The 21,488-nt window shown below is 34.0% G+C and overlaps 3 protein-coding genes across 3 annotated transcripts; 1 reads left to right on the forward strand and 2 right to left on the reverse strand.

Annotated features, from left to right (window-relative positions):
- Nucleotides 1–2,699: 2,699 nt before the first annotated feature.
- LOC110727987 (ethanolamine-phosphate cytidylyltransferase-like) lies at nucleotides 2,700–11,248 on the forward strand. The gene is made up of 10 exons (XM_021907587.1): nucleotides 2,700–3,305; nucleotides 4,138–4,373; nucleotides 4,599–4,771; nucleotides 7,862–7,933; nucleotides 8,433–8,500; nucleotides 9,148–9,268; nucleotides 10,157–10,222; nucleotides 10,309–10,431; nucleotides 10,653–10,747; nucleotides 10,880–11,248. Exons 1-9 carry the CDS (start codon nucleotides 2,983–2,985, stop codon nucleotides 10,722–10,724), a joined length of 1,254 nt encoding a protein of 417 aa, XP_021763279.1. The 5' UTR covers nucleotides 2,700–2,982; the 3' UTR covers nucleotides 10,725–10,747; nucleotides 10,880–11,248.
- Nucleotides 11,249–12,918: 1,670 nt separating this feature from the next.
- On the reverse strand, nucleotides 12,919–16,648 carry LOC110727988 (multiple organellar RNA editing factor 2, chloroplastic-like). Its single transcript, XM_021907588.1, has 4 exons — nucleotides 16,140–16,648; nucleotides 15,035–15,132; nucleotides 14,880–14,945; nucleotides 12,919–13,414 (listed from the first exon to the last, which is right to left on the reverse strand). The coding sequence occupies exons 1-4, from the start codon at nucleotides 16,559–16,561 to the stop codon at nucleotides 13,272–13,274; spliced, it is 729 nt and encodes a 242-aa protein (XP_021763280.1). The 5' UTR covers nucleotides 16,562–16,648; the 3' UTR covers nucleotides 12,919–13,271.
- Nucleotides 16,649–17,979: 1,331 nt separating this feature from the next.
- On the reverse strand, nucleotides 17,980–21,389 carry LOC110727673 (homeobox-leucine zipper protein PROTODERMAL FACTOR 2-like). The gene is made up of 10 exons (XM_021907253.1): nucleotides 21,235–21,389; nucleotides 21,053–21,128; nucleotides 20,146–20,322; nucleotides 19,682–19,783; nucleotides 19,311–19,511; nucleotides 19,038–19,209; nucleotides 18,677–18,933; nucleotides 18,478–18,551; nucleotides 18,362–18,365; nucleotides 17,980–18,213 (listed from the first exon to the last, which is right to left on the reverse strand). Exons 1-10 carry the CDS (start codon nucleotides 21,387–21,389, stop codon nucleotides 17,980–17,982), a joined length of 1,452 nt encoding a protein of 483 aa, XP_021762945.1.
- Nucleotides 21,390–21,488: the final 99 nt, after the last annotated feature.

The following is a 21,488-nucleotide window of genomic DNA, read 5'->3' on the forward strand; positions in this document are numbered from 1 at the left end:
ATAGATTTGCCTCTAATAGTCAAGATTAGTTTATACTCCCTTTTGTCCCTTTATGTTAAAGCTCTTACATAAAATGAGCTCATGGTGCTAATAACAAAAGACGACATAAAGAGTAATACGTACTGTATATCTTTCATGTTTTGAAACCGGTTAACTTTTTCTGATTGTGTAACAACAATGATAGAGGTAATTCTATTTTAATCTATCATTATGTCTAATTATTGTGCAGCTTGAATATCTGTTTTTATAATTATGTTTTTGTATGTGTGTTTGAGGGTGAATGTACAATATCTCTATCTAGTTCATTTCATTTTTCTAATACTTCTTTTAAAATTATTTAAAAGCAATTCTTATAAATATTATTCAAAGTTAGAGTATTTGTTGTTAAAGGTAGTAACTTTAGGGGCGTACCTTTGAGCTACTTTAAATGACCCCAAGTCCTAGCGAGGTCAATTGCGCGATTGTTAACAAGTTTTTGCCCAACACTCTCACAACAATTAATATAGTGGTATAAAAGACAGGAAAAAATTGCATAACCTCATACATAAATTTTGAAAGTTATATATATGACAATATTAGATGAGAAATTAAACTCAACTCGTTATGTTATAACAGATGTGTACAATGGAACGATTTTGGAATTTACCCTCAAACACAATATAAAATAAATAGCAAAACACGATAATAAAAGAGACAGTGTTTATGAAGAATTTGGATTTCTTCCCTTCAAACAAAAATATTGTTTTATTAATTAAGTTCCCAGTCTTCCAACAAAATAAGTTAATAACCTTCTTGGTGGTTATCCTCCTCAATAAATCATCATTATTTTCACCCTCTTAATGATTATCCTACTCAAAAAACCATCATGGATGATTTTCCTCCTCAATAAACCATCATTAAGGGCCTGTTCTGATTGACTGAACTCAGCTGAACTGAACTAAACTGAACTTATTAATTAGTAATTTCTAATTAGAAATTAGTGATCTTTGATTATTTATTGATTATTTATTACTATACATATGTGTATATGCAAATGTACATATTATTATTAATATTATTATTATTATTATTATTATTATTAATTTGATTATTATTATTATTATTATTATTATTATTTATTGATTATTATTATTAGTATTCTTTATTATTATTATTATTATTATTATTATTATTTATTGATTATTATTATTATTATTTATTATTTATTACTTATTGATTATTATTATTATTGTTAATATTATTATTATTATTATTATTGTTGTTGTTGTTGTTGTTGTTGTTGTTGTTGTTGTTGTTGTTGTTGTTGTTGTTGTTGTTGTTGTTGTTGTTGTTGTTGTTGTTGTAATAAGAGCTTAAAATAATAAAATTTGGCTTTATATCATTAGCAATATCATTAGACATAAATTAAGAGCTGAACTGAACTGAACTGAACTGAATTTCAACGGAAGAGAACAGGCCCTAACCCTCTTGATAATTTTCCTCTTCAATAAATCATCACAATTTTCTAATAAGTGTAAAACATTTTATTCACGCTAACCTAGAAACCCACATCAATTTTGATATTTTACTTGCTCCCCAAGCCTATATAATTCTAGATTGATTATATACCTAAAAGTCTTGATACATAATATCTTTTCCCAAAACCAATGTCGTTGGTATTTGTCTATTTGATAAGTTTAGTTTATTAATTTATTTCTTAGCACAGTATACTAAAACCGTTTACGGCCCCAATCTAGTTCATTTAAATTGTCTACAACATGTGCTAGAAATCCAAGCCATTTACAACCCGAGTAAATATGAATAACTGACTTGTTTCAACTCGTAATTCCGTAAGGACTTAACCTGTTATGTTTGAACCGTTTAAGACTTGTGACCCATTTATCCCGAGCCATTTACTATCGAAAAGTGTTTGAACTTGAGAAAAACTTGTGTAAACATGTATTTTATCATTCTATAGTATTCCATATATTAACAAAAACAAGTTTTATTTTATTAAAATTTTAATTGAGATGTTACACTGATGAGTTGAACATATTATTGGTTAAGTAAAGTTTGTTTAGTAAATGAGCCTTAAACTATTGTTCAAGTTTGTTCAATTAATGAGCGAGATTTTACAGGGCTTCCTTGCGAGTTGTTTGCAAACGTATTGACTTATTAGCATCACTACCACTAGTTCATTACCAGATTAACCAAAGTCATTAAAACATCGATTGATTATAAATCAACAGATATTCCTAAGCCACTTCAACTCAGTTAAATATGTTTCTAATTTGAGCCATTTGAATAAGATGTATGACCTATCTCGGTTACATCCTTACTCGATTATAACTTGAACCAATAGGAATGTAAACATACCCAATGTGTTTCAATTGAAATGGCCGTGACCTCCTAAATTATGACCCAATTTGATTTGAAACCACACTAAAGTAACAAGACCTAATAATTTTCAAAGTTGATTCAATGCATTCAAAATAAACCTATTTCCACCTGATTTGTCTTTTATCTAACCCCAATCAACCCGACCCAAAATTGATCACGCGTTAACACCCTATTCAACCCGATCCAAAATTGATCACAGCGTTAACAACCTATTTTAACATACAATGACACAAAGTACCTTTAACTTTAGGGGAAAGTACCTTTTATCTTTAAGGGAAAGTACCCTCTTAACACACAAAGAAGTCACACAGTACCTTTTCAACTAAGAATCCAAATCACACACAAGACACATTCATTGCCTAATATAGTACTTTAACCTTTAACTTGAGAACTTGTTGATAAACTAAAGCATCACTTTTTCTGTGACAGAATCAATTCCTCCAGATTTCTCTACAACATACTCAGAAGAAAATCAGAAAGATATCATCTTTAACGTCAACAAACAAAACCCCCATTTTCCCAGAAATCTAAGGCAATAGTCAGAATTACCCATTTTATGCCCAGCTTAATTTGAAGAAAAAAAGAATCATCAAATTCATAACAATGGCGTCGGATTCAATTGTTGAGAATAATGGAGAACAGAAATTGAGGTTAATTGCGAAATGTGTGGTGGGAGGTGTGGCATTAGGGTTATCAATTTGGGGGATTCATGCTACTGGGTTATCGGAAACCCTAGAATTATGGGTTCGGAAGAAGAAGAAGCCAATTCGTGTTTATATGGATGGGTGTTTTGATATGATGCATTATGGCCATTGTAATGCTCTTCGTCAAGCTCGAAATCTTGGGGACCAATTAGTTGTTGGTGTTGTTAGTGATGCTGAAATCACTGCTAATAAGGGTCCTCCTGTTACTCCTCTTCATGAAAGGTGTCTCTTTTTTCTCTGATTTTATTTGAAATTCTTGTATTTTTGGGGTGTTTCAGCTGGATTTTTTGAATTATGTTGAAGTTTGTGAAATGGGTTATTTTATTTGTGATGTTTCATGCCTGTCAATGTTGTGTGTACTCAAGTGAGCTGATTGAGACTTGAATTTCATGTATTTGTATAAAAAACCCGAATTAGGTTGTTGCGCAAGCTAGCCAGGAAGTATTCTGGTTTGTTCTGCTGAGGCAAAGGCGGTCGTAGATGATTGATTGTTGTAGTTTTGATGTGTTGTTACATTGTCAATTTTGGAATCTAAATGATTATTAGCAAAGTTAACTATGTATGTGTTAGCATGTTTGAGTAGTCACAATTTCCAAATGACAACTGAAGTAGATCACCATTTTGTTTATATTTGATAGTGAGATTTTTAGGGGTTTTGAATATGATGTTCTTAGGTTGACTATGGGGTATTACAATTGCTAGAGATGTTATATGTTCTCTTGGAAAAAAAACTTCTATATAAGGTTGTGAGGTTTCTTTCACGGAATGTCATTAAATTGTTATCGTTAGTATGAAGAGAGCATGTGAAGTATATATATGGAAGATATTTCCTTTGACTTAGTGTCTTAGGTAATAAGAAGAGCATTGACTTAAGATTGATATTTTAATTATTTAACGACTTAAAGCTTGCAAATATTGCTGGTAATCTGGATGAAGTTATTGTTACATGTTTAACTCTAATTCTGAAAAGTTAAGGGATATTGTCAATTGTTGCATAGCTATACTGTTAGAGATTGTGATCACAATAGCTCTTTAATATCAAACTTTTTGACAGGATGATCATGGTCCAAGCTGTAAAATGGGTGGATGAGGTCATTCCTGATGCTCCTTATGCAATTACTGAAGATTTTATGAAGAAGCTTTTTGATGAATATGATATTGACTACATTATTCATGGGGATGACCCATGTCTTCTTCCCGATGGATCTGATGCTTACGCTCTGGCCAAAAGAGCTGGCCGTTTTAAGCAGATCAAACGCACTGAAGGAGTGTCCAGTACAGACATTGTTGGTAGTAACTCTATTCTAATATTTGATTTATTCGCCCTTCATTATGCTTAATCTAATGTAAAATGGTATTTTTCTAGCTATTTGGCTTTTGGTTCAGTGACAATATTCACCTGCTGCACCTTTGCTATATAAGTTATTTGTTAAGTAGCTTTAGACTCATGCATATGGTTTTCATTTGGTACTGTAACTTATGTGTTTTCCTGATACATTTAGTGGCCCTGTGCAGGACGTATGCTTCTTTGTGTTAGAGAAAGGTCTTCTAATGAAAAATCCAATCACTCTTCCCTCCAGAGACAGTTCAGTCATGGCCATAGCCAAAAGTTTGATGACCGTAGTGGAACTTGTATCTCGCACTTTTTTCCAACATCTCGCAGAATTGTTCAGTTTTCAAATGGAAAGGTACCTAACTTCCCCTGTAAACAACTAGAGTATTGACTTTCGGAATGGGGTTTTTCCTTTTTTTTTTCAATCTTTCATATACAGCTTGTTACATTTGTTCATTTGAATCCTCAAATTTCATGTTAATTTGAATCCTCAAATTATTATATTAGGATATTTTTGTAAGAGTTGGAAACATGATTAGATTGCATAAGTCATATTGCTATCTTTGGAAATGATTAATCATCATCATGGACAACTATACATTGACTATTAGTCGATACGAAGTATTAGATATGTTAAGACCACTCGAAAAATGAATCAATTCAGGATATCTTTAGTCATTGTGGTCTAGAAACAGTTTCATTATATTTTATTTTTTAAGTGTGTGTTGAAGGTATCATACTGGATATAAATTCTAAACAAATGAGGCTACACATTCCAATCTCACAAAGTCTGTCTTAGAATAATTACAGACATATAACAAATCAGTGTAAGAAACGGAAAACCCATTACTCCTTGAGTACTTTTGTTTGAAACAAGAACATTGTTATTTTGTTCTTCTGCATATCCTGGTGTGTGAAATGGGTGTGGAAAGAATTTTTAAATTGTGGTTTGTCATGGGTTCTCACCCCTAGTTTTTTGGGTTTTAGTCGGTGAATTATTTTTTCTTATATACGCTTAACAACCTTAACTTATATAACAACATATAACTTCTGACAGAAAAAGATAGGTGGGAGCTAACATAATGATAGTCACTTTGCAGTTATGCTGTAATCCTATTTTCATAGTGAAATTGATAGGTTTATGCTTAGTAAGTAAAAAATTTAAACAGCTCATCTCCTACTTTGGATATATTTTATTGTTCTTGTTGCTCTCTTCTGCTGGAAAAAAAGGATACTAACTTTGAATAAAGCAAAAGCACTAAACTTCAGTTCTTCACTACTTACCCTTCCTATGCAATAAGACTTTTGGAGAGTTAAGTCCACCTGGCATCCCCTAGGGTTTAATAGTCAGTAGTCAGATCTTAGTTCTATTAGATTTAGACACTAGGAGATGGCTAAGGTCTATGTCAGTCTGATCATTCCATATTGTGCACCATGGCCATTAGAAATGTGAAAGAATTTTGATTCCATTAGGCAAACATATATGGAAATTTATGGGGTTAGGGAGAAGGGGTTGAGATCACTGGGGTGAGGTAGGGAGTGAGCTAGCTACTAGCTAGGTAATATTGAGCAAAAGAAGCAGAGCAGATTCTTTAATTTTTTAAAAAAAAAAATCTCCCCTATGGCCCTACAAAATTCAAGTATTGGAGGTAACAAATTGATGAATTGCTTTGTTGCCCTGTTGATGAAGACTTTCAGATTATAAGTGAGAGAGCACAGGGGGAGGATAAAAAGAATAGAACTAACGAGGAGAGGAAGTAGTATTGAGCAAGAGAACATAGCATATTTTTGAAGATTTTGGTACTTCTTTGATCTCTCTTAGGGCCCAATGAAATTGGAGTATTGGTACTAACAAATTGATGAATTGCTTTGCTGCCCTGGTAATGATGACTTTCAGATTATAAGTGAGAGAGAACAGAGAGAGATAGAAAGGATATAACAAATGAAAGGAGGTGAATTAAAAATGCTAAATTTATCCAAAAATTTGTATAGAGATATTGCTAATGCTATTATGGGAAAATCAGATAATTCATCTTAAAGTGAGATTAACAATCAAATTATTTGCACTAGTGCTATCACCATTGTGTTGTATCCAACTTGCAGGCTACCGCAATCACAATCTTTTATATAGTATATCAAATTAAATCTACACAGTATCAATAATTAGAGAGTGAGCATTTCCACAGGAAATAGAAATACATAGGACCAGTCATTTGAGGGAATTAAAATTCAGTATGTGGTGATTAAATCATCCACCCATTCTCACAACAGCTTTCAGTATTTTTTATTTGTTTTAATTTTTGATGGCAAGCAACTAAGTATCAATACTCCACTACTCTAGTAGAGAAATCTATGGGGCTAAGATGAGCCAGAGTGCGAGCCACTTCATTAACTTCCCTAAATACTTGTTGGAAATGAAGCTTTAATGTATTTGCAAGGTATTTCACAGAATGAGGATGGTACGATGGGTGTCTCATTTAGTCACACATTCAAGGATAAGATTGGAAATGAAGCTACTCAAGCAAAGTGGTCACAGCTGTATAGAGAAAGTGAATATACACCTACAATGCTTTGGGAATAGAGGTGACCTGGTAAATCCTTCAGTGCATTGCCTGAATATCTAAGCCTCTAAGGGGATTCGAGGTTTAATGCGAAGTGAGAAACATGTGGCGATAAGCGTGGGTGATTGTGTGAGGATAGCCTTTTTGTTATTGATTGTTAATGCTACATGCCTATGACATAGTATAATCATAGAAGAACTTGCATGTGATCTAGCTGTGCAGGGGTTGGTTTAGTTGGTTTAAAGAGCCTCTTAAATGTAGATGAGTATGCTTGGGCCGTTTTTTCTCTCCATTTATTTAAAGCTCAGGTTTCCACATAAGTTAACTAGCTCAGAAAGCCCAAGTAAGTTCTGTACTTCTGCTCAGGGCATATAACTGAATATTTTAATTTCGGAACAGCTCAATCTAGGGCTAATAAGTTCCGATATGTATATCTTAGGGCTTCTAAGTTCAGGTAAGTTCAATTCAGGGATTTTATATTACAGTGTGCTCAATGTAGTACTTGAGCTCAGTTAGATTCCAGGGTTTGTAAATAAAAAGTGTTGGGCCATGAACCATGAAAAAAAGACAACAAGAGGGAGGGAAAAGTGAAGAAGCATCTTATGCCAATAATTTGGTATAAACAGTTACGTCATTGTATCTTGCACAGGCATCCTTGAATTTGTATGCAGCTATGCTAAGACTTTTGAAATCCTAAATCTAGAAAGAGATTAAAAAGACTGAAGCATTTTTGCACTTCTTGCAAACTAGGTATATACCATACTTAATTAGAGTGCATAAATTTCACTGACAGTCTGAATTAAATTGTATGATCTGCTTGATATCATGCATGAATTGTGCAGTCTTTATGATAAGTGATGTATTGTTTCTCCTTCTGTTTGCAGGGCCCTAAACCAGATTCGCGTATTGTTTATATTGATGGTGCTTTTGATCTTTTCCATGCAGGGCATGTGGAGGTATGATGGTGTTCTCTTTTTTTAACGCTTTATGGCATAATTTTTCTTGTTTTCCGGCTTTCCACCTTCTTATGCCCACATGCTGTCGCTTCTCCTCCCTCCCTTTTTGTAAGAGAGATTAAATATTACTTTCTATGTGGCCTTGCCGGCCTTTATCTATTGTATGTTAAGGTTAAGGCGCATAGAATTTTCAAGCTTCTATGTTCAACTGAATCTTCTTATTGTATCTTATGACATATAACTTATGAGACTCATATGTGCTATTGGATTTGGCTGTTTCACCTTATGAAGCCTTTGCAACTCTAGTTCAATTTAGCTAGTTTAGTTCCACATCTGATTCAGATAAGTCATAAATGAACTGATCTGATCCAAAATACGACATGTAAAGTTGAATAGAGCCGGATCACATTGTTATTCTTGTTTGCATTGTTTAGTTTATTGTTGTATACCTATGAAATTTATATGCTAACTTCAATTGCGATGTTCTTTTGACTCATAGATATTACGGCTTGCTCGGGAATTAGGAGATTTCCTTCTTGTTGGAATCCATACTGACCAGACTGTCAGGTTATAATCTATGCCCTTCTCATGTAATAATTCCAGGACCGGGTTCGCTTTCATTAGTAGTATCTGTTGTTATATAGCATAGATTGTAATTGCCTTTATAAACAATAATAATCTCTTTGCCTTAAATATGTAGTCCTTTTTCCTTCTTTGTATGTCATATGACCTTATTCACACCCACAAGTACATTTATAAAATCATCCCGGTATCCTTCAACACCACTTTAGACTTGAATGAAATAAATAAATACTTGGAGAGAATTTATGTGTCTTGAGCTATGTAGTGATAAGTTCCCTAAAACTTCAATTTCCCTCAAAGAAACTAATTTTGGATGATGGAGTTAGTAGATTTTAATTTATATTTGTTTAGGAAAAATGTTAGCCTTTTGTCTTGTTTTCTGTGGTTTTCTTTATTTATTTATCTACCTCCAACTCTACCCCCCAATATAATTCTCCTGCCAATGTCTCCGTCCACTACACCTCCTCTTTCACCTACTGAGGTTAGGGTGTGTGATGAAGGTGGTGTGGGTATGCCTACCTAAACTTTATGAGTTTGATATAAGTGTTTTTTTTTTAATCTATTTTCCCTTTTCCTCCTCTCTCTCACTCTCTCTCTCAAGAAACTTTGTTTAAATGTGTTAATTTGTACAGTGCTAAACGAGGTAGTCATCAACCAATAATGAATCTTCATGAAAGAAGCCTAAGTGTCTTGGCATGTCGCTATGTAGACGAGGTCATCATCGGTGCTCCTTGGGAAGTGTCTAAAGATACGGTTAGTTTTCTTTTCCATTTGGTAGCTTGTGGTTTCTCTTTTCACTTGTTGATAGTGCCCCCTTTCATTATACAAACTTTGTGAATTGACAGAGGAGCAATAGTCAAAAAAGTTTTGCTCTAGCCAGTATTGAAAATATTGTGCTCGATCTTTCTGTTTGTTCAGCTGTGTTGACATTTATGCCAATATAAATTTCTCTTGGCTTCCCTCTCTCCCGGGTGGCTCTATTATGAATGACTCCATCCTCTCACATTCTGTTTACCCATTTGAATCCTTGGAAAGAGGCAAACATGGAAATCTTTTGCTGAAATTGTTGTTATTATTTATCAGACTTACTGAGCTGTGTATCTTTTTAGATGATATATATGTTTAAATATCATTATGATTGTATCATGAATTGAAGGTGTTACATCTAATATAGAAAAGTACAGAGAAATTGATTTTTGTAGGCGACCAATAGAATGAGGGATAATAAGTCTAAATTAGCCTAAATGGTCATACTACCACTTGAAAACATAACAATGGAGTCAATGGACATAGGAGTTTATTCTATTGACACTCCCTTGGATATTTGATTATTGAGCATCTTGTTAAAATGCAAAGTAATGCTCCCTTTTTCTTTCTTCAAGGATTTTGTGCCTGTTCTGTTTATCTTTTGTTTATTTTAATTAATAACAAATGGTTCATTTGCTAAATTGCTTTTTTTTTTTTTTTCCTTTCATATTTTTATTAATTTGCTCCATTTCTCTTTTTACCTAAAATTCCTATTTTGCAAATTTTTTTAATATAGAGAAATAATTGTTTTTGTTTTGACATTAATCAAAACATACTCTATCTTACTACATCATTAGCATTTTTGTATATTTTACTTGTTTGTTGCTGGTGCAGATTACAACTTTCAATATCTCATTGGTGGTACATGGAACTGTAGCTGAGAGTGATGACTTCCAGCAGGTAAATTATCCTTCATTTTTTTTTGTCGCTTCAGTGTATTATTTGATCTCTGCTTGATATTAAAAAGCACGAATTGTATTTTACAGGAAGAAGACAACCCTTATGCTGTCCCTATAAGTATGGGCATCTTCAAAGTTATAGAAAGTCCATTGGACATAACGACTACAACAATTATTAAAAGAATTGTTGCTAATCATGAAGCTTATCAGGTGTGCATTTCTCATTCCCGTCAGCTGTTTCTTCTTTTTGTATTCATCTGAAAGTTAATCTAGGTTTTTCTCTACTTAGACACCTTTATACATCCACCAAATAATGCATTTGTGCACCTATTTTATTTTTAATAAAAAGAAAGGGGGTTCTCTTTTGTTGGATTATCTGATTTATCTTGTTGAGTTGCTATCTGATCTATTCTTCCTGATGTTTTTTGCAGAAACGGAATGAGAAGAAAGCAGCGAGTGAGCGAAAGTATTATGAAGAGAAGACTTTTGTGTCTGGTGACTAAATCTATTTAGAAATTACGGATAGGTAAGAATTTTTGCTTTGGTTCATCTTTTAGTCGAGTATGAGTTGGAATGGCTAGTAGGCATAGTGTTTTTTTACATGCATATCGAGTATATCACATTGCTGACTAAAATTTTCTGGCCATAACTTCTGTAGGCTGCAACGTTGGTGTTTGTTCAGCATCATTTTTGGGTATTGATATATCTTGCGAATGGAAATAAGATGATGGAAACTGCAGTAAAAGGAGAAAGGGCAATACAGAAAGCTCTTGGATTGCATTTTCGAGGTTCTGCGGTTGCATAAAAAAAACAGTATAGGGATAGAAAATGGATTACTGCTTCTTGATGATAGGCAAGATTATTAGATCGTCATATACGCGTGTAATCTTTTCAGTTTTGTGATTACCTTATTTTTTTAATTAATTAATTTTTAATGGACAGATTTTGGGTAATATGGTCCAACCCTCCAGCTGAAAAAAAGTAGGGTTATGATTATATAAATCTCAATTTTAATTCACTTCGTAAATTTTATGTTGGGAAAGGACTGATTGGGGAGCTTTGTGTTTGCGTAGCAATTACAACTACGAGAGTACGAGAGGAGCCAAGGACAGAAACGAGTTAGAGACTCTGGAATTGTGGGTGTTTAAAATGAGGAGTGGAACAATATGTATAGAGGGAGAAAATACAAGAGTTGTGTAAAATTGATCCTCATGGTTTCTGGAATAATTAGTCAAAAGAGCCACATCCAATTGATATGCTAGATCAATGTTTTACGTTTATCTGGGGATTTATAGTCTTTTCAAATTGTAAGTCAGAGATATATGCGTAATTTTAAGTGACGTTAATCTTCATCTTCTTCTTTCTCCTTCCTCACACCCACCTTCATCTCCTTTTCCCACTCATCTTCAAGCTACTCCAATTTCGACATCACCAACACCAACGTAGGTTTTGCTATCGAATTAAACGAAAACCCTAAAAACAAATTGAGAAATAAAGGGTAGGTGATGAGCTTTCCCTCTCTGTTCACCATTGAAGTTGAGCCTCCTCTTATTATCCATTGAAGCTGAGAATCATCAATGGCATCCCATACTTGATTTGCTACAATTATTTTGCGAAATTTAAAAGAAATTACCTCATTCTTTTGTGCAAATGATGAACTGAAATTTACATTGATTAATTTGTTGCATTGTTGGTGTAATTAATTCATAGAAGGGGGGGGGGGGGGAATGATTGAAGAAGAGAGAGAAAATGAAAACTAAAGCCCACTTTCACTGTTACATGCAGCCAAACAGTAAGAAACATGTCGCTCTTGATCAACTTGAAAATAATTAAACAACAGCGGACAAAAGTAATAATATTAAAATAATGAACAATAGCGTTCATATTTACGAGTTTGCCACTATATCATTGAAATTTGTTAATATAGCAGATCTATTTGGATTTACCGAAATAAATAAGATTACTTTCTGAACTAAAAAGATCAATTCTCGAAAATCATCAATAAAAATTGAAAATAGCTAGTTTTAATAAATACAATAGTCATTTATAGCCAAAGCTGTAGATTGTAAAATTTAGGTTTGGGAATGAATTTAATTTCAATGCTTATTATTAGGTGGGAGTTCTTGTTGTGGAAAGATGTATACTTGTGTGGTTTTGGAAAGATGTAATTTAGTCTTTAGATATCTTCAAGCTATTTGGGTTCATTTTAGTGTGTGTTTGGTTTTGGGAGTCGATTTTAGCGAGTTGATGTTTATTTTCGGAGGATCATCTTGGTATAATCTTCAATCTAGGTTAGTAATAGATGAACATTTCATTGCTACCAAGTCACTTGGAGGAGTGACTCAAGTTTGTTTGCCAAATCTTTAACCTCGATCCTTATTACCTGTAGTTTTAGCCTTTTAGTGTCCTTTTGAAATCTTTACTATTTGTACCCAAGACAGAATTTTCTGTCCTCACGGTCAATCCTCAACTTCAATTGACGATGGGATTCAAAGTTCAATAGTTGAATCTGTTGATTTTAGAAATCTTTAAATTGTTATTGTTGTAAGAATGGAGCTACTAAAGTTCGAGATTTAATGAACTTATTCGGTAGTTTGCAATACTACATATTTTATTTCCCCCCATCACAATTCTTAAAGCAGATCAAAACCCTTAGGGCGGTAGGGCCTGTTCTCATTGACTGAAATAAACTGAAAATAAGCCGAAGAGAGCAGACCCTTAGTCATAGATAAGTCTCCTTAATTTTACCAATTACGGAGTAGTAGTCTTGCAAAACAAATTTTTATACACGAGTCCTTACTGAATATACTTAAATCAACTAAACAGTATATAAAAGTTCTCATTTCCACAACTAGAAGTCCCACAAGGAGAGACAAAAAGAACGCTTTTTTTAACCTATTGTGACACTGAAGTTACATATAGACTATTGCGAGCCTAGTGCGACACTACAAATACTGATAGACAGCAAGCATGACCATGCCGAACACATTACTTGCAAACAACCAGGTTATTAGCCAGCGCAGGTCCTCTTCAGTCCATATTCATGCAGTCTACCTCATATTTTCCCTCCTCCTTTGATACCTAGTCCTATCATTATATCTTGGTCTGTCTTGATTTCTTTGTGGCACTGGTTCCACTCTCCTTTGCCTTTCTGGAGATCTCTGGACAATTTCACCATTAACGAACAGCTCCGCTGCAAGAAATTAAAAATACTGCATTTCAGTATAATGATTTCAAAACTATTGCTAGGAGAAGCTACAAGGCAGTCACAAATTGTGCTCTTCTCCAGTGAATAATACTCTCTGCGTCCCTAAATTACATTCCTACTTCTCTCTATTATGTGAGGAATAAATGCTAGAAGTAGGAATGTAATTTAGGGACGGAGGGAGTACGTATTAATGTTTATGTCTATGTTTATTCTCTTTCTTATGAAAACTAGCTATATTTTTCACTCAATAAGGCTCAATTTTTATTACTTCATTTTTGCCAAGTTAAAATGGATTTCGTTGAACTGAAAATAATTTGAAAAAAACACACAGCAGATTACAATTTAGATTTCACATAGTATTCCTTATTCAGTACGAGTGAAAGGAGTATGAATAGGGATGACACCACTTTATTGGTTTATCATAGGTACTCGGGTAATTTGTTAAAGTTTGTTTACTCAGAAGTTGTCAAAGGATGGGACCTTGCACCAATTTGTCTTTCAAGTTAAAGCATCAAGGATGTGAACAAAGAAACAAGCATAATTCTCTGCATTACTTGACACGGCTAACTCATTACTTCAATTAAAAACACATCTTCATTTTCAGTTAAAAATTGCAGTTGGCTACTGAGTAGAAGGCTACCATATGGCTAATGGATCACCAAAATGCAGCAAATGGTTCAAATAATAGATAACAGGAAACGACTAATACACTGAATAAATTCAACAAAATACACAGTACATTGTTTAAAACATAGTCGAGTGGGGTCTTTGTTTGATAATTTGATCCGTCTCAAGTCTCTCAACATCTATTTTCAAATATCAAAATTATATAATTTTTGAACCAGAAATATTATTATTTGAAGTTAGGCATTGCAAGTGTGCCTAAACGAAATGTATCAACTAACATTAAAAGGAGGAAGCATGCAATAAGCATAATCACTGTGAATCCCAAGCTTAGACAATTACAGTTAGGCAAGGCTTTTCTCTTCACCATATCAACAAATTGATTTTCAAATCAGTCTTGCAGGTTATAATACTTTAAGAGTCAAGGTTCCTCAACTCATGACTATCTAGTAAGCTAGTATGCTGTAAGACAATAAAATATACATGGGAGTATATTGCATAAAAAGGAAAGAGGACATGGTATCAACCAAATTAATAACTTATTAGATAATGCATCGCTCCAACAAATGAATTCAAAACAATGTCCTTTGAATGAAATTCACAGTGACAGCTTTCACAGATGTTGCAAGAAGTGGAGTGGATATGATAGGCATGAAATTATGGACAAAATTGGCATTTAACCATGAATGGCAGCAACATTTTTCTTGAACCAGGCAATTACAATATTTAATCTCATCTCTATCCATTTTTTTATATTATCACACACTTAAATTATTTAGTCCACATAGAGCTGGAGGGTGAGAAGATAAATACACCAACTATTTACCTCCATAATCTTTGTATTCAGCATCTACATAAGAATCAGGAAGAACAAAGAGGACATCAGGCAAACCTACAACAAAGAAAGGCATCAAAATTTAAGATGACGATATGAAAAATATATTTAACAATCAAATGAGAAACTATTCCATAGTCACATACCTTCCATTTTGTTAGCAGTTTCTTCATCAACTTCACAACCGAAACCAAAGTACCTCTCACATGAGACATTGTATATTTTCTTCTTGGCTTCCTCTTCACTGAATCATCATCAGATAATAAAATAATGTTACTTGAACAAAAGATAACCATCATATTCATGAACACAGCTACACAGGACATGCTAACCTTTCTCCTTCTAATGCCTTGATAACCTTCTTAATGACCAATAAACATGCTCTACTATTCTATATTTCTATTCTATTCCATTCAAGTACATACACGAATTGATGTGAAAAAAATAAATAAAACACAATAGGCAACAAAAGGCAAATGAGTTTGCACAAAATAAAATGCTAGCTGAAACAATTATCAGGCCTTGATCACATTCATAATTTACACGGCAAGAACCTGAGATGAAACTGAAGAAAACCATTACCACTTAATGTTGTTGGCACCGATTTTTGGAGTTGTTTGGAGGTCGAAGGTGTTAACTTGAACACAGAATATTTGCCTTAACCCTCTACAACAATCCATGAATAGGTGTTTTAGAAAACAAAAAAATGTTTTGCAGTTACAAGGGCCAGGGTATTGTATTTCGAATTGGCGTCATTAATCTATCCAGTTTAAATCATGTAAAAGCACCCTAAAATTATTGAAACAATAGAAAAAGAAAACTTGATTTGTTTTATCTCTTACAATTTACATAGTAATGAACACGAAATGTTAATTTAACTATTGAACATCAATCTTCCAACTTTCAACAATCAATATTTTTAATCATTTTTCTACCCAAAAATTCAGCATCAAAATAAAAATAAAATTTGCAGCCTCACATATCAAAATCATGAACCAAACAAACAACACCCATTTCACCAGACTGAATAATAATTTATAAACATAAAATCAATAAAGCTAATAAATTGATGACATTATTATAGCAACAATTCACACTAAACATTGAGAACCCTAAATACAACAGGAGGAAAATAAATAATCAACAAATTCAACACAAATCACGCATTAAGGTATCGATTAAAACAGTAATACGAAATAATTAAGATAAAAGAAACAAAACCCAAAACAAGAAAAGAGTGATAATATTTACCTTCCAAGAACTTTAGCTAGGGTTTGAACATAACAATCAATCATCTGCTGTTTATTAGCACCTTCACCACCAGGCTTATCCATAACAATCAACCAATGTTCATAATCACACCCAGGAAACAGCGGCGCAATCTCCGTCGGAGGGCGGTCGCTAAAATTGGATCCACCGGAGTTGTTGAGGGGCGAGTAGGGTCCAGAGCGGTTGACCCGGCATCGGATGGAGTTGAACCGAGTTGCAGAGATGACTCGGACTGAGTTGGAGATGAAGATGGAAGGACGAGCTGGGCGAGGGAAGGCGGAGATGGGCGGAGGGTGGGTGATGGAGGTGGAGGAGAGAGAACTGAGGAGGCGTTTGAAGGAGGTGAGTGTGGTGGTTGTGGTGGGGCGGAGGGAGGTGAGAGAGCGGGTTATGGTGGACGCCATTGTTGTGGAGGAGAGAGAAAATGGAGGTCTGAGAATTGAGAATGAGTGTGAGGGTTTTAGGTTGGGAGTTTTCAAGGATAGAACATAGAGGATATTTTTACCCGTTTTGAGGAGATCTAGACCTGGTCTATGGGCCGGGTTTGGTTGGATTGTTTTGGGTCGGGTTATCGGGGTTTATTTTTGGTGTTTAGAGAGCCACAAGGGCAGATCATGGTAGAGTTGTCAAAAGCTGACCGGACCTGAACCCAAATTTAAACCGACCCGTATGAATCTGAAAAAATGGTGACATGAACCTGATTTGAAACCAACCCTAGACTTGAAACCTGATCACCGTGATGAGAATCGATCCAAAATCTTTTGGAAATGGGAGGGGAACTCTAATCAATTGAGTTATCCTTCACTCTCATTGATGTTGATAATAAGAGGTGTCAGTTGAGGTTAGCAAGTTGGGTTTCATTGTGTCTAGTTTTAATCATGGATCTCATGGTACATTATTGTGTTCGTGTAGAATTTTAAATCGGGTACTTTTCAGTTAGGTAGGTTTTTTTTTTTTTCTTTTTTTTTCTTAGAGTTATAGTAGATGCATATTTCATTAGGGGTTAAATTGTTGAAATATAAACTCCATTTGTATATATTTAAGTGTATTACTTTGATCAACACACATGTTAATGCGCAATTTGAACAAAGTATCTTTAGTTTTGTACTAGTTTAACTTATTTAATAACATTTGGTTTTTATATACAAGTATTAATAATAGTTCAAGTCAAAGTTAGTATGTGAATAATGTAAATATCAAACTAATAAATTTATTCAGATACAAAGATATTACTGTGTATGAGATTTTAGGGTGGAATGATGTGAATCATTTGATTTTAGGCTAAAATGCAAAAATTGCTATCCATGATTTAATACATTGCAATTAGAGCAAACTACTAATAAGGATGTTAAATGTTAAAATCAATTTTTATAATTACAACATTGTAAATGAAAATATATAAAGGTAAGACTAACAAAGTGTTGACTCATTTTATAAGTTTCTTATCTCAAATAATCGTAGAGGTAGGGGGTTTAAATCCTACCAACTACCAAGTGAGGTGCGTGTAGGAAATTCCTTCCCCTCCCTTCTACTCTCAAGTGTCTGGCCCGCAGTTATTGAACCAAAAAACCGTAAGGGTTGAGGTCTAGTCAAGGTCCTTATTACAAAAAAAAAAAAAAAAAAAAAGTTAATATGTACCACACGAGCCTTAATAAACTATTGTCAACTCCAATGATTACCATTGATGATATTTCCACTTGTTTGTATCAAAGAGTGAGCAATATAAGGTTAGAGATTTCAAACTTAATCTCAAAAAGTAAAGTGTAACCATTTTAGTGAAACGGAGGGAGTAAAATGGATAAGTAGTTTAACACGACGAAATTCAATGATTTTTAATTAACAACAAGGATCCTTCTACACTAGCAGGGGCCTCAAATAATGCAGCCCTGATAGAAGAAAGTGCACCATTTACAAGATTATACAACTTACGTATAGATCTTTTAGGGACATTTTGTGCCCTTGATGATTTATCTAAAAGCTGAAACGAAACAGTCACTATGCTTCCTGCATCCTCCTCTGCTTGACTAGGATCCTTGTTAGAAAGTATATCGCGAATCTAGAAGGCAAAAGAGGTATTTCATCGATGTCTCCATGGCTCGATAATGTAGCGAGGGAGTCATAAGTCATGGGTGAGAAGAGCACGTATGAGGCTACCGCGCTTTCATGTTTTTCTTGTAGAAAAAAAGTGTCAATTCTCCCTTTACCATCCTACAATTTTCCAAGAGCAGAGAACAGTTATACTGTTGTATATTCTTAGGAATATATGTAACAATTCCTTACAAAAAATGTACTGAATTAACTTGTAATGTAGTCAACATACCACCATTTTGGTAATGGAAACAATGTCTTCTGGACCTTGACCACTGTGGACATGGAATACTTCCTCGCATCCCACTACAGCATAACAGTATGTAATTATAGGCAAAGCAACTATGCAATGCTATATATCATGCATAAATACAAGGAGGAATTTAACACATTCTTGAATAATAACCAATAATAAGTTCATAACTACGTACCTTGGTTCGGTTTTTGTCATTGCCCAAGAAGCTAAATACTTTCTTAGCAGAGAAGGGAAACCAGGAGGATGTAGTCACAGTCAATAAGGCAGGGCTTTGATCATCACTATTTAACGTCTTGATTAAAATGTCGTCTCCTCCTTTAATCGATATAGGCTTGTAACCATTCCCTTCGGTAGCACTAGTAGCACCGTAGAATCCTCTTCTCATCCTCTCTGCTAGCCTCAGCAACCTCTCCACTCGAAATGGACTTACCTCTGCTTTAACATAAGCATCATGTACAAGCTATAATATAATTAAATTAGGCGGCTTTGGTAACAAGAGGAGGGTGCAGGGGAGCTTAGAATTTGATTATCATTACCTTTAATTAGAGTATTAAGACTATATTGTATTAACATGTCAAGGTGCTGACATTGTCGCGATAATGTATCAACCCATTGCTTTGCACTAAAAACAATTCCTGAGCTGACTAGTGACTTGAATAATGGATGAACTGACGCAATTTCGGCTTCTGTATGCTCAATCCAAGTCACCTATACAAACACCGAAAAACAATATAAGATTTAGTTTATATTTATGGACTAAAACAAGATTATATGTTATGTTATGTACATTGCAATATATAAAATCTTGCCTGAGTATTTCCATCAGGTAAGCCTTGAATTAAGCAGCCTGAAGGTCTTCTTTTGCAGTTCATAAGTGGATTGTCTATCAAACTTTCTAATGAAATGTCGACGATTGCCCACGTGTTGGAGGACAACTCTTTGCAGTATCTTGCAAAGCAACTCTGCCTTGTTACAAGAAGAGGAGAGGGAGCATGGTACTCAGCTGACATCTACACAAATCATAACCAAAATTAATGCTTTAAAGCGATTTCTGTAGTATGTAAGATTTATACAACAGGTTACCGCGTTAGCTATGCAATCCTCTCATAACCCCTAATGAATGAGAGACACATAAACAGCTAAAAACTCGATAACACAAGAAAAGTGAGAATTGAATTACCAATTGCAGGGCTCCATCAAAGGTTTCTGGTGTTCCGGGTGATATACTTCCTAGGACAGTAGCCCTTGAGAGCATTTCAGAAAACACAAATGACCAAAGTCTCTAAGAAAACAAACCATATGTTAACTAATTAAGATAAATTTCATTAGATTAAAATAATTACTCTAAGCTAAGAAGTAATCAACATACCACATCCATTAAGATTTCGACTATACTTATTGCAGGCATGTGTACATAATTAACTTCTCGCGAGCCATGATGAACATTGTTCAAGGACTTGTTCTGTTCTTCCACGACAATATCTTCTTCCTTGGATGGCTTATTATTGTTGTTGTTAGTAACGATAATTTCATCAAAGTTAGGGAGGTCTAAAGGAGCATCTACCGCGATGATTTAATAATCTCATCCAATGTGGTGTCTAAGTTAGAGTTAAATTTCCTATTATACTCAACCATGTTAAGGACCTCCATTCCTTTATCCAAATCATGTTGCCATAAGGGATCTCCTTCCACGAACATTTTTGTTACTTCATCCATTGCTTTCTCAGCCAACTCCTCGATTTTATGCTTGGTAGTGTCCGCGGACAAAGAAAGAGACATTAGAAGATCAGTTGCTTTCATTCCTTGGCTAAATTCATCAACCTAAAGTCATGAAACAATAATAGTATAATAGATAAAGCTATTAGCTAATGATAGAGTATAAAAATTGAAGTCCATGACATAAAGGTCGCAAGATCAAATCTCATCCTTCTCGTCCCACTTTCAAGTAGAATATTCTGGGTATGTGGGGCCCACATGTCGCATCCACACCCCAAGCCTAAAGGGCTCTCATGTGAGGGGCGTGATAGAGTATATAATTCAATCCTGGCCATGGATTTCAACCATCAGCTTAGGGTTCGTTTGACATTTATGTGGTTTTTTGTTTTTTGGTTTTTTGTTTGTTAAAAGTATATGATATATTTCTCATAATGAATCAAAAATTATATGAACTTATTAAAATTATAATAATTTTGAAAAAACACATTTTCTTGTTCCTGTTTTTGATTTTTGATTTAAAAAAAAAAACAGGAAATTGAAAACAAAGAATGATGCCAAACAAGCCCTTAATTTTTTGGTTGAGTTGTCATTTAACATGATATCAAGAGCCAACATGACTGAAAAGTCACAAGTTCAAATCTCACCCACCAATTCCTTTCAAATCTCATTAACAAACATTTATTATTATATCAATTTGGAATTATCTGTAACGTTATTATTAGTTCAATTTACACTATCAGCATGGTTATTACAAATAATAATCGAAGTCTCAATCAATATGAAGCAAAATTAATATAAACCCATGCTTGTGTCACCAACATACAATAGAATTTACCTGTGAACTTAATTCGACATTATAATCATGCTGAAACTCAACGTTATTTCCGGGCAGAGGAGACATCTCCATTGAACTGAAACAAGGAAGAAAATGATCAACATTAAGAAATATTGATTGAACTGTGAAAAAAATCAAAAGATACTAGAAGATCAAAACAAAGGTACAAGTACAACACGTACTCTTTTATCGCGACAAATTCATTAGAGATCTTCATAAGGCGCAAGAGTGAGTGAACTTGAGCAATCTGTTGTTGATCCTCCATTTGTGTGGGATTATTTTGATTATCTTGATCCTCATTACTAAAGTAGTTGCCTTCATATATTGTCATTGCCATTTCTTTTTAAAATGTATGTATTCATTTCGTTCTTTTTTGTTCTATTCACTTTTAATACATATGAATGTCAAGAAATGAATACATATATAATCTAAATAA

The sequence above is a fragment of the Chenopodium quinoa genome, unplaced genomic scaffold (genome assembly GCF_001683475.1).
Source record: "Chenopodium quinoa cultivar QQ74 unplaced genomic scaffold, ASM168347v1, whole genome shotgun sequence".
In the NCBI taxonomy this organism is placed as follows: domain Eukaryota; kingdom Viridiplantae; phylum Streptophyta; class Magnoliopsida; order Caryophyllales; family Amaranthaceae; genus Chenopodium; species Chenopodium quinoa.

Coding starts and splice junctions, on each gene's coding strand:
- LOC110727987 (XM_021907587.1), top strand. CDS start 2,983: ATGGCGTCGGATTCAATTGTTGAGAATAATGGAGAACAGAAATTGAGG. Junction 3,306..4,137: donor GTTACTCCTCTTCATGAAAG/GTGTCTCTTTTT, acceptor ACTTTTTGACAG/GATGATCATGGTCCAAGCTG. Junction 4,772..7,861: donor TTCAGTTTTCAAATGGAAAG/GTACCTAACTTC, acceptor TTCTGTTTGCAG/GGCCCTAAACCAGATTCGCG.
- LOC110727988 (XM_021907588.1), bottom strand. CDS start 16,561: ATGGCGTCCACCATAACCCGCTCTCTCACCTCCCTCCGCCCCACCACA. Junction 15,133..16,139: donor CTAGCTAAAGTTCTTGGAAG/GTAAATATTATC, acceptor ATGATGATTCAG/TGAAGAGGAAGCCAAGAAGA. Junction 14,946..15,034: donor AACTGCTAACAAAATGGAAG/GTATGTGACTAT, acceptor TCTTTGTTGTAG/GTTTGCCTGATGTCCTCTTT.
- LOC110727673 (XM_021907253.1), bottom strand. CDS start 21,389: ATGGCAATGACAATATATGAAGGCAACTACTTTAGTAATGAGGATCAA. Junction 20,323..21,052: donor ATGTCGAATTAAGTTCACAG/GTAAATTCTATT, acceptor TCATGACTTTAG/GTTGATGAATTTAGCCAAGG. Junction 18,552..18,676: donor ATGACAAAAACCGAACCAAG/GTACGTAGTTAT, acceptor GTTATGCTGTAG/TGGGATGCGAGGAAGTATTC.